Genomic DNA, 15,864 nt, shown 5'->3' on the forward strand with positions numbered 1-15,864 from the left:
ATAGTTTGTCACAGAATGCCATTAGCTCATTTCATTAGATATTTAAACAGTTTTAGAAGTTAGAGTACTGAACGAGATAGAACCAGCACACTAGTTAGAGCATACTGAAAAAGAACACATCAGCAAAAGTTTGAAATTAAATTAAATTTGTTTTTATAATCAAGATTCATAGACACAGTTCTCTACATGGCAAATACATACCTGGGTAGAAAACTGCATGTGCCTTAACAGAGATTTCATGCAAAGCACTATATAATGAAAATCCCTATATACAAGATAGCAATAGCAATAGACTTATATACCGCTTCATAGTGCTTTACAGCCCTCTCTAAGCAGTTTAAAGAGTCAGATTGCCCCCAACAATCTGGGTCCTCAGTTTACCAACTTTGGAAGGATGGAAGGCTGAGTCAACCTTGAGCCTGGTGAGATTGGATCTGCCAAACTGGTGATCTGCCAAGCTGGTGATCAGCTAACCACTGCGCCAATGTGGCTCATTGAAATGAGATTGTAATGATAGCAATAGCAATGATAGTAAGATTGTAATGATAGCAATAGCATTAGCAATAGACTAGGAATAGCACTTAGAGTTATATATCGGTCCATAGTGCTTTACAGCACTCTCTGAGTTGTTTACAAATGTCACTATATTGCCCCCAACAATCTGGGTCCTCATTTTAGTGACCTCAGAAGGATGGAACACTAAGTCAATCAGCATTGAATTCCTGGCTGTGAACAGTGTTAGCCTGCAATACTGCATTCTAACCACTGCACCACCAGGACTCCTATGATCAGTCACTTTCATTTGTTCAAAATTAATTTTGCTCTTTTCCGGCTATTGAGTGCTATACTATATATATGGAATATTGAACTGTTTCAACTGAAAAAGTTTAACTAATAGCTCTTACTAAAAATATTAGTTATCTTGGGTTACATTATACAGTCTTGGCCATTTAAGTCAACTGAGAAATACAAACATCCCCAGTATGTTTATAGTATTACTGAATTTTATAAATAAATAGATAAATAAATATATAAAGCAAAAACCCTACACAAGATACTAAAGATACTTAGATACTGTAAAACAATGTTTGCCATGAGCATCTACACTGGTGGGAAGGAACCTGAGATATTATTCGTGTCATGATGTCATTGTGCAAATGACGCAAATGAAATACCATATGTCGTTCATGACATGGCATTATTACATAATTACATCAACTTGCATGTAATATCATTGACATCTCTACAGGACAGCTAAGGCCCTTGGCACGTCAAGTCACTGGAGTACTATGCCTTTTTCTACAATGATTAATCCATTTGCTTAAGCAACAGAAGACACAAGCAACTGTTGTTGTTTTTACATGGGGGAAATTTCCAGGGTGAGGGTGAAAGAGACAAATCCAGAAATTGGTAATTTATTAATACTTTTCAAATATGCTGGTATCAAGGATGGAGGATTTGGTCCTATTCAATAAAAAATACATGACATTGTTATCTTAAGAAAAATGGTCAGGAACCAACACAAAGTTTCCCTCCATAGACATCCTCCAAATTTATTAGGAATGCCTCATTCTGTTCTGTTCAGTGGTGGGTTTCATTTACTCTTGCTACCGGTTCGTGCGCTACTTCTGCGCATGCGCAGGGTGTATTTGATGACGTCCGGGCGGGTGGGCGGAGCCTCCCACCACCGCTGCTACTGGTTCGCCTGTAGCAACCTACCACTGGTTCTGTTCCGTAGCAACCCACCATTGGTTCTATTCTATTTTAAGGTTGATTTTGATACTGATGTTTTTGGCTGCCTGAAAATACTGCTGATACACAGATTTAAAAACCAACCAAATAGAGGGGAATAAAGGAAAAGAAAAAAGTAACAGACTAAAGTATTTCAAGAGCATAAATCCTAACAAATCCAACTGTTTAATATTATTCCATTTAAAAGAACTAAATCAGAGTTTCAAATAATGCTGTAAAGGGAGCTCTGAGCCTATAAAAGAGAATGCAATATTTTTCTCCGCAGGAGAACATTGATTAACTTTTTTTTTTAACCAGAGTAATCTCACTGAAATCCGTTATTTAATTCTTGCTACCCACAACATCTGCAACATCGGGGGCTCAGTCAAACCCATACATTGCATAACATAATCTTGCTACCTAGTTTCCTTGACTAGAAATATGATTTACTACAATGATGCCATACCAGGGTGGTTCTTTTATAGCCATTAGGAGAAAAAAGTACTATAAAAAGGAATCCCCCTAGAGAAACTGTTTCCAGCGTCAGGAAGTATGAAAAAAGTTCTAGTGGTTATTTGGTGGTCTACTTTCAGAAGTGATTATTCATAGTGCACCTGTAGAACAAGAAAAAGAAACCTATTGTTTCTACACAAGCATGCATTACATTAATCAGAGGTCATATAGTTTTAAGAAAAACATATTCAGTATATTCAGTATTAAACATTAATGTTCTGTGAGATGGGGAAAACCTAGTATGTTCTGAACACTCTTGTAAAGGGCATTGGCTGTTTTATGACTAAAGGCCACTCACATGTTTATTCTGGAAACTGGAAAATCCTATAAAAGTTAGGAAAACTTCTCAAGAGAGAATGAATTTCTTAACTATGATCCAAATTTCTCTTTAAAAAGGCAACTCATTTCAATTGCTGCATTAATGGACTGTATCTTGATCAAAGCATATGTAAAATTAACTTGTAACAGAAACAACCACAAGGTAAAAAGTATGCAAAGAAGCAACTTTTTAAAAAGTGCATACCAACACATGAAGGGGGAAAAAAGTATATTCCTGTTTAAAAATTGATTAATGAAGCGCTGACAAATTCATGTAAACATGGGTATGGACAAGCCTGCCAAATCTCCAACCTATCCAAATGTTGTGAAGAAAACACAGTTTTTAATTTGGGAAAAGCAAACAGGGGAAAAAAATCCTGCAGTACGATCAGCTCTTCACGTATACTGTAGGTAGTGCTCTACTTACAACCATTCATTAAGTGACCGTTCAAAGTTACAATGTCATTCAAAAGAGTGACTTACAACCATTCCTCACACTTAGAATCATCACAGACTTCTATATCTAACATTTCAAGATTAGGAGTTGCATTGATCCCTGTTTTGACTACACACCATTAGGTTAAGTTAATCTATGGTCCTGATATTTTCAATAATCTACACTTTATTGGAAGGAAATATATATTTTTGTTTACACCTCTGAACATTATGTGAAAGAGGCTGAAATAATTTCTAGACAGATTCTGGCAGCATGGATCTATTATTATTTTGCAACTCAACTTCTAGTCCCAAGATACTAAAAGCCTGACCTAAATTTAGGTAGAAGCTTCACGATGATTAAAATATAGTCCCTCATTGCCGATTTTTAAAATTAGCCTCATGAAATATCATTTGCATCTCTTGAATAGACTCAGCACTGACTCACCAATGAACACTATTCAAATCCACAACAAAATAATATTACCAAAACAGAACTTAATTTCTAATGCACTGCAACAATGTCCACCTTGTATTCCTAGCATTGGAATACTGCAACTTTATTTATATCAGTCCTTCAAATATTTTCAAATCAGTTTTTATTCCAGCTGCTTATGTAATATAAAAAAATGAAATGTCCTATTTGTCAGCAATAATATTGATACGTGCTAAAATGATTTAATAAGATTTTTTCCATCAATGTTAAAGATTTGAGGGCAGATATCATGGGGATTATCAATTGGAAGAAAGGCAGGACAGGAATTTGAGAAATAAAGAAAATACAGAACGTTTCCACATTGCGATTTCCTTCCATGGAAGGCATAAATTTTATCAATTATTTTTTCCTGACAATCTAGATAAGGGTTTTCAAACTCCCAGCACATGGGCCAGATGCATCATGTGCTGGCCACGCCTACCCCCATTTTAGCGAAGGGAGAAAAAGTCCCGATAGTCACGTGACGCCACCGTGACGACGTGAGTTTGACACCCCAGATCTTGATAAAACTTTCTCTCACTCCATTATCATTCCTACATGTGTTAAAATTGTTCACTTGCATTCATTTTTTATCCAATCAAAAGAATAGTGCAGTTCTTTCCAATTGTAATTGAAATAACAATTACAATTAGTCAGAATATTTGGATGATGTTGCATGTATCAAAGAAATACTGTACAATCCCAGCTTTTTTCATTTTCTGTCTATCTTGCCACCATTATATTCTCAAATAATTTATATTATCACAACTATTCTGAGGTTGCTCAGAGTTTGGTATAAAATGGGTGGCTATATAAATGTTTTAAATAAATAAATAAAGTACTATGTCTTAATTAAGGATGAACATTGAATATTACACATTGAATATCTGTCCACTCTTCCTCAAAGAGGGGTTGCAGTGGCACAGTGCTTAAGACCCTGGGCTTGTCAGCTGGAAAGCTGACCACCCAGGTTCGAGACCCATGTGCCGTGTTCTTGCTCCAGCTCCTGCCAACCTAGCAGTTCAAAAATATGCAAATGAGACTAGATAAATAGGTACTACATCATTGCGAAGGTAACAGTGCTCCATTTTGTTATGCTGGCCATATGACTGCAAAAGCATCTTCAGACAGCGCTGGCTCAATGGCCTCAAAACGGAGATGAGCACTACCCCCTATAGTCGGCAACGACTAGCAGAGTAGAAATCCAGAGGAACTCCTTCCCTAAACAATCAACCCTGGAGAAAGTTCTAAAGAATGTGGGGAGAAAGTCTATCAAATGTGGGGAGGCTAGCCCATGAACTGAACCTTAAGAATATATAACAGGTAGAGTTATCTTTTTACATCACTACAGTCATATCTGCTTTTCATAACAGAGCTCAATTTCAGAATGTTTTTTCAATATTTTTTATTCAATCTAAATTCAGGTGATCAACGCTGAGATGAACACTTCATGGAGGACAGGGACATACTAAGCTGAAACTATAGGAATGTGTGAGTTGTCTCATAAAAGGAGGCATCATAGCTTGGGCAAGGAGGCTGCCCTTAATATCGTGGCTCTGACAATATCCAACAGAATTAAGCTAAGGCCATCCTATCCTCAACTTGTCCTTTCTTTGCCCAGCTACAATAAATAAATCGCATCATCAACAAGAGGCTAGACTTGTTTTCTACAAATGTTCAAGCACCAGATCTGGAAGCTAGGGTAGGAGGGAGAAAAAATCATAACCATTGCCCATGGAAATAGGGTTTTGTTTTTTTTGGTCACTGTAGAAGACAGTCTGGATTTTAAAAGTATGAAGGGTGATTTGCTCTGCTGAAAGTGATTAATTTCCTTAAAATGCTAAGGTCACACTAATTGACATGACCTGTGTAATTAAGCAGTCTCTGTTTACACATGAAAAGCTTAACTGCTGTGAGGCTCAGCTTGCCTGACAGAATATCTTTACAAGTCAAGAGATCAACAACCTCTCTTATGTCCTACCTGGTCACCTACACAAACTTTTGATTGCTCTTCTGACAGACCACGTAAAAGCATTACCATATGAAAATCAGCTGACATCTTGGGAGGAGTTCTGAACTGGCAGCAGAACAGGTAGGTTTGAACTGGTGCTTTGACAGCCTTTAGCCTTGGCTGCTCATGCTAGATTCCCTTATCTATGAAGCAGATTTAACTGGTGGATATTCTAGAAAAATAGGCTAGGTTTAGCAAGGACGAGGCAAAGCAGGAGAAAAACTGGGGAAATACCGGTAAGAGGTCCCTAACCATTCTGCATCAAAAATTACAAACTGGGAAATGTTAAGGTCTGTGATCAGACAACAGCACAAGACAAGACAAGACAGGACAGGACAGGACAGGACAGGACAGGACAGGACAGGACAAGACAAGACAAGACAAGACAAGACAAGACAAGACAAGACAAGACAAGACAACCTGAGACATTACCAACTTCCAATTGCCATGATAGAAGTTGGTAATGGATCCGAGATGAATAGTAGGTTCAGGAATTAAGAATGACAATTCAATGGGCTCAATGCAAAAAGGAGGATTCCTGTGCCTGCCCTGAAGACAAGGAAACCACCAGTAGAGCTGATCAGAGATCTTCCACTGAATGAGACTAAAGCAGCAATCTGTCATTCATCCAGATAGCATATGAAGAGACTGGAGCACCCAATTGGGATGTGAAAGACACCTCCTCCTGTTTCTATTGATCCATGTAGGAATCCAACCAATCAAAGACTTGAAGACACTGAGGGAGATGGGGGCAAGATTGCATTTTCTTCATTTCCTATGTCTAATAACATGGCCCAGGAAGAGAAGCAAGAATACTGGAAATGAACAAAGTGCTACCGAGATGTTGGCAGCTGGAATGGATCTGATTTTTTGATAATGAAATATGAAATAGTCCTGACAAAAGATGAGAAGTACATCAAAGGAACTGGACAAAATGTGAAAGGCAGCTTGCAAATTCTATGGAGACTTCAAACTGAGTGCTGTGGGGAGTGCTCAAGACACCTAAGACATATAATATTAAAGTTAAATCATGCATTAAAACTGCATCAACAGCAGCTAGAATCACTAACAATCCAACTCAAAAGGCTTCAGTGAAGAGCAAAGTCATACTCTTTCCTTCAAGTCAAAGAATGTGGGAGCCAAGAGCAATTGCCAAGAAAACTTCCTTTTAGAGAATTTGACATGCCTTCAGTGTATGAGAAAGAACAATGCTCTGAAATTTATAGCATCTTTAAGACAGCATCCTGTTGAATTCAGTACTTATACAGCTTCTTACAATAAGGCACATTCTCAGATAATTGGACATTAAATCATTTACGGCTTTAAAGTGCAATGTAAACATAATTATAAGTACTATATTTATATACAACTTTATCAGGAAAACTCGTAGAAACATATACACACATACACAAACGCCCACATACATTTTGGTAATTTTTCAAATTATTGTCTTCCTTATCATCTATACTATGAAAATAAAAAAATACAGAGCTAAGAGATTAATCCTATGCATTTTTACTCAGAAAGCCACAGGGTTTCTTCTTGGTAACAGAGTAACCCCATATATGTCTTTGACAGAGTAATCCTATGACTAATACCTGAAGTCTTCATTCTTAATTTATCTTCTCCCATAAAACAATATTAAATAAAAGCATTAAATTATTGATTAAGAAAAATATGAGTTTCAGGCAGTCCTAACCCTGCCCCACAATTCTACTTTTGTTATATTTTATTATTTATAACATTTATATAGCTGTCCATCTTATACTGAGCTCAGATCAGGAGACAAGGTGACTATGTTTATATATCCCAATAAGATCACAATATAATGATTGTATTGTTCTATCCTGTATTATAGAGATGTATAGTTTTTAATTTCAATTTATTTATTTATTTATTTATTTGTTTGTTTGTTTGTTTGTTTGTTTGTTTATTTATTTATTTATTTATTTTTCATCTTTATTATTTTTACAAATAACTGAAGGAGAACATATCCAACACCCCTTCCTCCTCCTATTTCCCCCTATGAGATGAATTGGGCTGAGAGAGTGACTGGCTCAAGGTCACCCAGCTGATCTTCATTGCTAAGGTAGGACTTGAACTCAGGGTCTCCTGCTTTCTAGCCTGGTACTTTAACCACTAGACCAAACTGGTTCTCAAAAGTACAAACTATCTTTAAGCCCCCACCCACAAAACCCTATGAAAAAGTAAGTTTTAGTTCATATTAAAGGCTTAAACATATCTTGTAATACTACAAAAGGCAGTCCTCTGAATAAATTGCATAAGGGAGGTAAGATCTTTTCCTTGAAAAAGTTCTCTTAATATGCCAGAAACCAAAAGGGTCTATGATTTAATCACTGTAGCTGTTTTGGATCACATTACTTCATAGAAAGCCAGACGTTTTTCTGCTGGAATAGTATTATATTAAAGAAATGCAAAAACATGAAAATTAGCCAGGATTACTCAAGGGGGTAGAGGCTACCTACTTAGGAATGCTGGGTTCATATACATCTAACTCCCTACAAGGATGTCAAAGTCATTTGCATACAGGTGTGAACTGTTTATTTTGTCTAATGTATCTGTTCTACTCAGTTATATCCTCTGTTCTGTCCTGAAGAGCCTTTCCAAAGAGCCTATTTTTTTTATGTCTTGCAGATCAAGTGGAAGGATTTTAGACTAATTGCACAAGGGTTCTGATTTGCCTGCGGTCCATGAGTCAAACAATGAAATAAATTTGATTCAATCTCACTGCCTAGGGCAGCAAAACTGAGCATACTAGACTTAAATGTCTAGTGGAATTGGCCTAAATTATTAGATCACATCTTTATACATCTAGTCTAATCTGTTGTGGCCCCGCCCTCTGAGCCTGTCCCATCGGAGGAAGAAAGCTCCGAGCATGAGGAAGAGGAGTCAGCCAGGCCTCCCTCTCCAGGCCCCTCCCCTCTGGCATTGTCTCAAGTGCCAGTCGAGGGAGAGGAGACAGCTGATTCGAATCAAAGTGATAATGAAACATCATTCCTGGACGCACGCCTCCGAAGGCGTGATAAACATTTGCAGCAGCTTGGGAGGCGTGCTAGGGATTAGAACTGAGTCACTGGACCACACCCCAGAGACTATATAATAGAGGGTAGTGGTCAAAGGATCCTTGTGACGAACAAAGCAAACCTTAGATAGTCACTAAAGCCTCGTCCGGAACTGCTGAGAGAAAGATTTAAAGTGTCGGACATTTGGACTCTTGAGTATTTATCTTTCTGTTTTTACTTTGAAAATAAAGTCACTTGGCAGACGGTGTGTCTATCGCTGCCAAGTGGAAGATAAGACCTGGGTGCGTTCCAAAGTGTTTCCTTAACCCTCGACTGGCTGTGTGTGTGTGTGTGTGTGGGTACGGGGACAGATCATAAATCTATTTTTCAATTCTTCTAAGATCTGTTGTGTTTGTTTGATTTATATGTTGCTGTTTTAAGAATTATTTGATCCTATGCAGGTAATCCTAGCTTAATAACAATAATTAAGACAGACAACTCTGTCGCTAAGACCACGCCAACTTACAATGGCAGCTGCAGCAATTCCTGTTGCAGTTGTTAAGTTAATTCTGTATAGTCATTATGTGTTAAATCACATGATCGCCAATTATGACCTCTTGTCAACTTCTCCACTGACTTTATTGTCAGAAGTTGACCGTGAAGATCACAATTTTTATCATGTGACTGTGGGATGCTGCAAAGGTCGCAATTGCAAACCAGTCATCAAGCATCTGAATTGCAGTTGTCGGATTGCCAGCTTGTTGTCATGGCTGAAATTATGAAGACTAGTCATAAGGCCATGTCCTAACTTCTAATGGTTGTTGACTGGTCAGTAAACGAGGGCTACCTGTATGGTCATTGATAATTCTCGGGCTGAAATTCTAAAGTGCTTCCCAAATGTTAGCTAAAAACTTGCACAAAGCATGCACAAATAAAATAGCTAGGTTACCTGGCTGAAATTTTTCTTAGCTCATATTTTCAAAAAGAGATTGATCAAATAGGTAGGAAGTGTCACTAACCTGAAATCTCCGCATGTCTCGAGGATTTCCTGCATTTTTTAAGCAGTTCTGGTTACATTTAAGAAAAAATTTCAAGAAGAACCTGTTGGAAAAAAGATAATTTGTTTAGTATATTCACTCAATATTTGTTTTGCTTAATTGCTTATATATATTCAGTGTATGCATCTTTAAACACATTCTTGGAACTCGAGGCAGATGGCAAAGAAACAGGAGAAACAGGCAATCCATCCCATAGGTGTCTCTTTGCTGGAATTTGCAGGGACAGGCAGTTTTACATTATGAAGTTCCATCCAATTTCATTTATAATTAGGTATGACAAAATAATCCATTTTCACTGCCACAAAACACTCTAACTTTCACAAAGGGCGCACTTCTATACCAATACCAATACCATGCCAATAAAGCAGTTTGAAAGCAGTGTGATCATTTTCTTTTCTTCAAAATTCAAAATACTAAAAACACATGGGGAACAGCAAGAACCAATTAATATCCACCTTCAACTGACCAATAGGATAGGGCCATTTAATATCATCCAATCGTGTTCCTGTCTCGCAAACTTTCATAGAAACTTTCATAGAACAAAAAAATGCCTTTCACCCCAATTCCATTTCTACAACCAGGCACTCTTCCCAGTTTTTCCAATCCTGACTGCCTGTTTTCTACAACAGCTTGAAGGGGGAAGAGAAATACATTCTCAACCATGCCTATACACAAGAGCAAAATGCTGAAGTTGCAGGATAAGAAATTGCCTGCAAAATCCATAGGGCTATACAGTGGTGGGATTCAAAATTTTTTACTACCCCTACTGTGGCTTGGTGGGCATGGCACGGGAAGGATACTATAAAATCTCCATTCACACCCCATTCCAGGGGAAGGTTACTGCAAAATCCCCATTTCCTCCCGATCAGCTGGGACTCGGGAGGCAGAGAATAGATGGGGCAGGGCCAGTCAGAGGTGGTAATTACCGGTTCTCCGAACTACTCAAAATTTCCACTACCGGTTCTCCAGAACTTATCAGAACCTGCTGAATACCACATCTGGGACTATAGCAGTAACAAACCAAAAATCAGCTTTGTTTTGCTTTCAGACAAAGTGGTATCAAACAGGAAAACAATACAACCCAACTCTTGAGCCTGGATGACAATGTGGGAATACTGGGGTTCAGAGCTAAATTGATAAAAAGAACCTTATCGATGCACTTAAATTCTAACTTCTATTATCTGGCCAAGTAGGAGAAGTAAGGTAGGGAATGTAATTGAAGCTGACTGGGAGGACTTCATCTTTGGATAAATGAGTACATATCCCATGTATTACCAAAGCAACAAGTGCGGGGGGGGGGGTGTTGAATTGTGTATAATATGATACACAAGAGCAAGAAATTCCACCATATATTGTGGCCCTTTTAAGAAAAGAAAATATGGGTCCCATATTATAGGCTGGATAAAAAGGTGGCATCTATGCCCTAAGCATCACACTTAGAATAAAGAAAATAAATCAATATGTAGAAATCACTGAGGATAGCAAGAAAAGAGATGCCAAATAAATTCTGGGTGTGGCAAGGAGTGGGGAAATACTCTTAAATATCTACAGTATATTAAGTATACAGTATGTATTCTTTCCAAGAGCTCAGACAAACAAAAGCTGAAAAAAAGCCAACTATTATGAAGCTCTCACATGGCAAGTTTTCTTTTAATTAGGGCTGTCATTACATTAAAGGTTGCAGTCAATTAGTTGTGTTACTTTTAACCTATTAATCAATCAACTGACTATTTAAAAGACATACTGCAGTTTGCATTGTCTCAATAAAGAGTGTATTCTCGGAGTTGTCATTGAACCTAACAGAAATTTTGAATCTTTCTATGTGCCAAAACTAGCAGATTGTTTTCGATACGGACTACCCTATTCAACATTCTAAATGAAAGTGCTTTTAAAAACTGAACTTTGGATTTACTGTCTTAATCAGGAAGGTTGATGTTCAATAGAGTTGGGATAGAAACAGAGCATATACTTTAGAAGTTCCTTCCAAAAGAGAGCTAGTTAGCTGTTTTTGTGGCTGATTTTAAGATGACTTTAAAAACAAAGCCATTGTGTTTCACTTCTTAACTGAAAAAAACATTATAGAATCTACTGCGGTTAGCAATATCAATCTATATTTTATTGCAACTGGTTTATGTTGGAATTTTTGTTTAAAGATACTGTACTTCTTTAAACTTTACTTTTGTATAAAGCATGAGTTAAATTATTTGGTAAAAGCTGAATGTGTGCCTGTGTGAGCACACACATATCAATAAAAATAATGATTTATAAATAAAATATTTTTCCAAAGCTGTTAAATCAAGCTGAATCAAAATTCTTATCAAAACTTGCATGATGAACATTTAAGAAAATCAGCTGTGGTCTTCAAACTAAAATAAGGACGTGAAAATAAATATATTTATCTTTGTTCTTGGAAACAGCAAATGTTTAAATGAACAATACTTTTTAAGTTCTTGACTCTAAAAATCACTGAAATCATTTTATAACCCATATTTCTTCAGAAACAGAAGACATATTTTACCAAAGAGATAAACAATAGGAAATGTCTTCCTCAATGTTCTGCATTAATAAGCCATAAAAACAAAAACTTGAAGAAAATTGGCCTCACATTTTGGACATTTTCCATAAAAGTAAAAAACAAAGAGATATATCAAACTTATTTTTATTTTTTTAGAAATAAGTTAAACCATATCAAAAAAAATATCGCCATAAGTAGGAAAGGTCATGACATATTTGGAATAATTGTTGATTCAGAAATGTACAACCAATTTACTTTGGGCACAATTTGTCAGGAATGTCTTGTGCAAGACATAAATGCTATTGAAATAAATATGAAGTTAACAATATGTGTTCGGCTCTCAAACTGGTCTCATTCATAAAAAAATAGACCAACTATGAAGAAGTTTCTCATTTGTTTTGCCTCTTATCGTAAATCTATAGCGACAACAAAAGAATTTTAGGGAAAATAATAACATGCCATCCTAATCCTTTATATGACTATTATTCATCTTCCACAGCAGGGGTCTCCAACCCCCATGACCTATTCTGAACTGGGCTGTGCAAGTGGTGGTCCCGCAAGCACTCATGTGCATGCAGCATGACTTGCACAACATGCACATGCAGCTCAACTTGTGCAAGTCAAGATGCATGCACGTGTGCATGTGCGCCAGCCTGCCACTCATGTGGCCAGTCTGGAGGGTGGGGAGAGGGAAACTGGGCCACATGACTGGCCCCCCAGACAGGCCACCATAGCCACAAAGGTTGGGGACCACTGTTCCAGTGGATAGACTGTTCAAATATGTTTTTAAATTATAATTAGAAAATGATGATATCCTTCCGAGGTGGGTAAAATGAGGACCCAAATTGTTGGGGGCAATATGCTGACTCTGTAAACTGCTTAGAGAGGGCTGTAAAGCACTATGAAACGGTATACAAGTCTAAGTGCTATTGCTATTGCTAAATATGTTGAAAGGGCATGAAATACAAAACGAAACTCTAAGATGGCTCAGACACTCCATCCCGTTTATTTGTTATGAGTTTTGTCTACCTCCTGAAATCAAAAGGACTCTAGGTAGCTTACAACTGACATAAAGAATACAGTACATACCAATATAATAAGTAAAAGAATAATCAAATTTAGCTCTCAATTTAAATTAAATATTAAAATAAGGAGGTAATATTTACTGAATATGGCACCAGTTGTTATAATTAAAACCCAAAGAAGTCATGTTTCCATCTTCTTCTGGAAGGCCAGCTGGAGAAGCAGAGGCAATTTCCATATTATTTCCCAGAATAATAGAATAGGAATGTGTCTACCACATGGGTGGGAGTTGAGCTAAGGGAGATATATTTTTCCCATTACACCCATTTAATATAATTTTAATAGCAACAGCAATAGTACTTAGATTTATATACTGCTTCATAGTGCTTTATATCCCTCTCTAAACTGTTTACACAGTCAGCATATTGCCCCCAACAATCTAAAAGAATAGGATTATTCTTTTACTTATTATATTGGTATGTACTGTATTCTTTATGTCATTTTACCAACCTTGGAAAGATGGCAGGCTGAGTCAACTTTGAGGCTGGTGAGATTCAATCTGCCATACTGCTGGCAGCTTGTGATCAGCAGAAGTAGCCTGCAGTACTGCACTCTAACCACTGCACCACCGCGGGTCATATAATATATCATATTATATTATTATAATATAATATCAGAAAACAGTTGACATTGTTCAAAGAGAAATCAAGTAACCGTCTCTGAATTGAACTTTTTAAAAAAGTATGATGTCTGTATTCATGAAATATAGTCAGCTGAATAGGGATTAGAAAAGCTTTGTTTCCTCCCGCCTTTTTTTTTTAAAGGTGTGTTACTACTTGTCTCATCAAGCAAAATATGGCCATCGTTAGTTGAAATCTGGCATGAGTTAACTATTGGGGTGGCTGTCTATGGTGGGGGAAGAGCTTTCTCTCCTGGCCAGCTGCGGGAGGCTTGACTCTGAATGTGTGGAAAGAACTGTCAGCACAAATCCTGGCATCTAAAGTCCAGACAACTGCTTGCCACCAAGCAGTGGTCTGTACTGGTGCCAAAACGGATTTGGGAAGATAAGCAAATAGGACATTAATTCTGCCAAACAAAAAATTCGAAAGGGAGAAGCAAAGAGATTTGTATGTTGAGGATAAGCACTTGATGGCTCTCCTGTCAACAGTCCATCATTTAGCTCGCCAACTATGAAGGGCATGGACATTAGATCCCTTTTGCCCTAAACTGGCCCTGCCGTGTGGAATGCAGGCAAAATCCTGAGATCCCTCTGCTGCTTGCTGACATGGAAAGCTTGACCATCTGTCAGGAGGCAAAGATGTCCCTGTCAACTGATGCCTGCCCAGAGCCTCTGACAGGCCCTTATGAGGCAAAGTCTCTCAGAAGCCCTTGTTCTTTGGGGAAAAGGCTGCTTTGCCCCAGAGATTTGCTGGAGGATTCTTCAGAGTTTTCCAAAATGTAGAAGCCAAGCAGCTGACCATTTTGGCCTGCCCTTCCCAAAAGGAATAGGTTACCAAGAAGGAGAGGTAGAGAGATAGATGGAACAGTTAAAAATAATTTTAAGTCAGAGGCAAGCACATGTTTTGAAACAGCCTGTGCAAATACAGGGAAGATTTATATAAAAGTCTGGGGCATATGCACTTGTGCTAATGCAGGAAGCAGATAAAATCCCAATATTCTTTTATTTCATAAAGTTCTAACTCTATTCCCTTTAAACACACACACACACACACACACACACACACACACACACACACAAACAGGGATCTTTTTATGAAGTATCCTAAGCATTGAGGAGTTACCCATTTTGCAATGATCATTATTTCAAGGTAGATTATTACCCTTTATTAGAAAAGAAAAAGAAAAATATGAAAAGGAGGATCCAAGCCGAAGATGAATGGGTGGAACCAGAATAAATTTGCATTGAGTGTTAAGTTGGAGATAGGAGAAAAGAAAGTCTATACTTATATAAATTTTAACGGGATATTTTTTTAATGAATTCTTTATGTGCAGATGCAAGTTTGACATGTAGGGGTACACATTCTCCCCTCAACCAATCAGAAGTGGATAAACATTCAAGTTGTATTTAATTGCACCCTCCATCTTTCATCCACCAGAAGTGAATAGAAAAGCCACCCTTTCTCTTATATGGCTTGCTGTTCCTCCAAATCTCTGGAGCAGTCTCAAGGGGTACAAAGGACTGCAGAAATTGGGGAGAATTACTGAGAAAGACCCCGGCTTTTTTTTTTTTTTTTTGCTTATGGGAGCTTGTGCTGAATCAAAAATGAATGGAAAGATATTATTGTATGTAATTGTGTGTAAATGTCTGGGGATAGCCACTATAATTGCAGTGCTTAGGAGTATCAGTAGAAGATTAATACCTAGTTTAGAATTTAGCTATCTACTAGCTTTCATGAATCCTGAATGTTCTGATATAATTCTTGGCACATCTAAACCAAATTAAAACAAAAAAAATTTTGAAATGCATAGTAAGAAAACATGTTTTAGAAATCTGCACTATTTTGAATGAAAATACATTTTTAATTTAATACTGAATTTCTGGGCAGGGTGTTTTTTTTTTTTAAATGCAGGAGATGTGATTAGAAAAGAACTTACAGATTGATACTTGGCAATGTAACATGGGCCAAAACAGGGTTAATAATCTATCTTGAAATTCTGAACATTGCAAAATGGGAAATGAAATCTTTAGTAAACTCTCCCAAATTTTAAAACATCTGACCAAACCTTGTACATCTTACTTC

At 37.3% G+C, this 15,864-nt stretch overlaps 1 protein-coding gene across 17 annotated transcripts in view; it reads right to left on the reverse strand.

The window, feature by feature from the left end:
• Nucleotides 1–15,864, reverse strand: part of EBF1 (EBF transcription factor 1) — a 365,951-nt gene that overhangs the window by 106,479 nt on the left and 243,608 nt on the right. For all 17 annotated transcript variants that reach the window (XM_034401475.3, XM_034401464.3, XM_034401454.3 and 14 more), the window contains exon 7: nucleotides 9,526–9,607. In XM_034401475.3, the coding sequence (XP_034257366.1) occupies nucleotides 9,526–9,607 (82 nt within the window). The remainder of the gene's footprint in view (nucleotides 1–9,525; nucleotides 9,608–15,864) is intronic.

The sequence above is a fragment of the Pantherophis guttatus genome, chromosome 2 (assembly GCF_059756535.1).
Source record: "Pantherophis guttatus breed Tessera chromosome 2, ASM5975653v1, whole genome shotgun sequence".
Lineage (NCBI taxonomy): Eukaryota > Metazoa > Chordata > Lepidosauria > Squamata > Colubridae > Pantherophis > Pantherophis guttatus.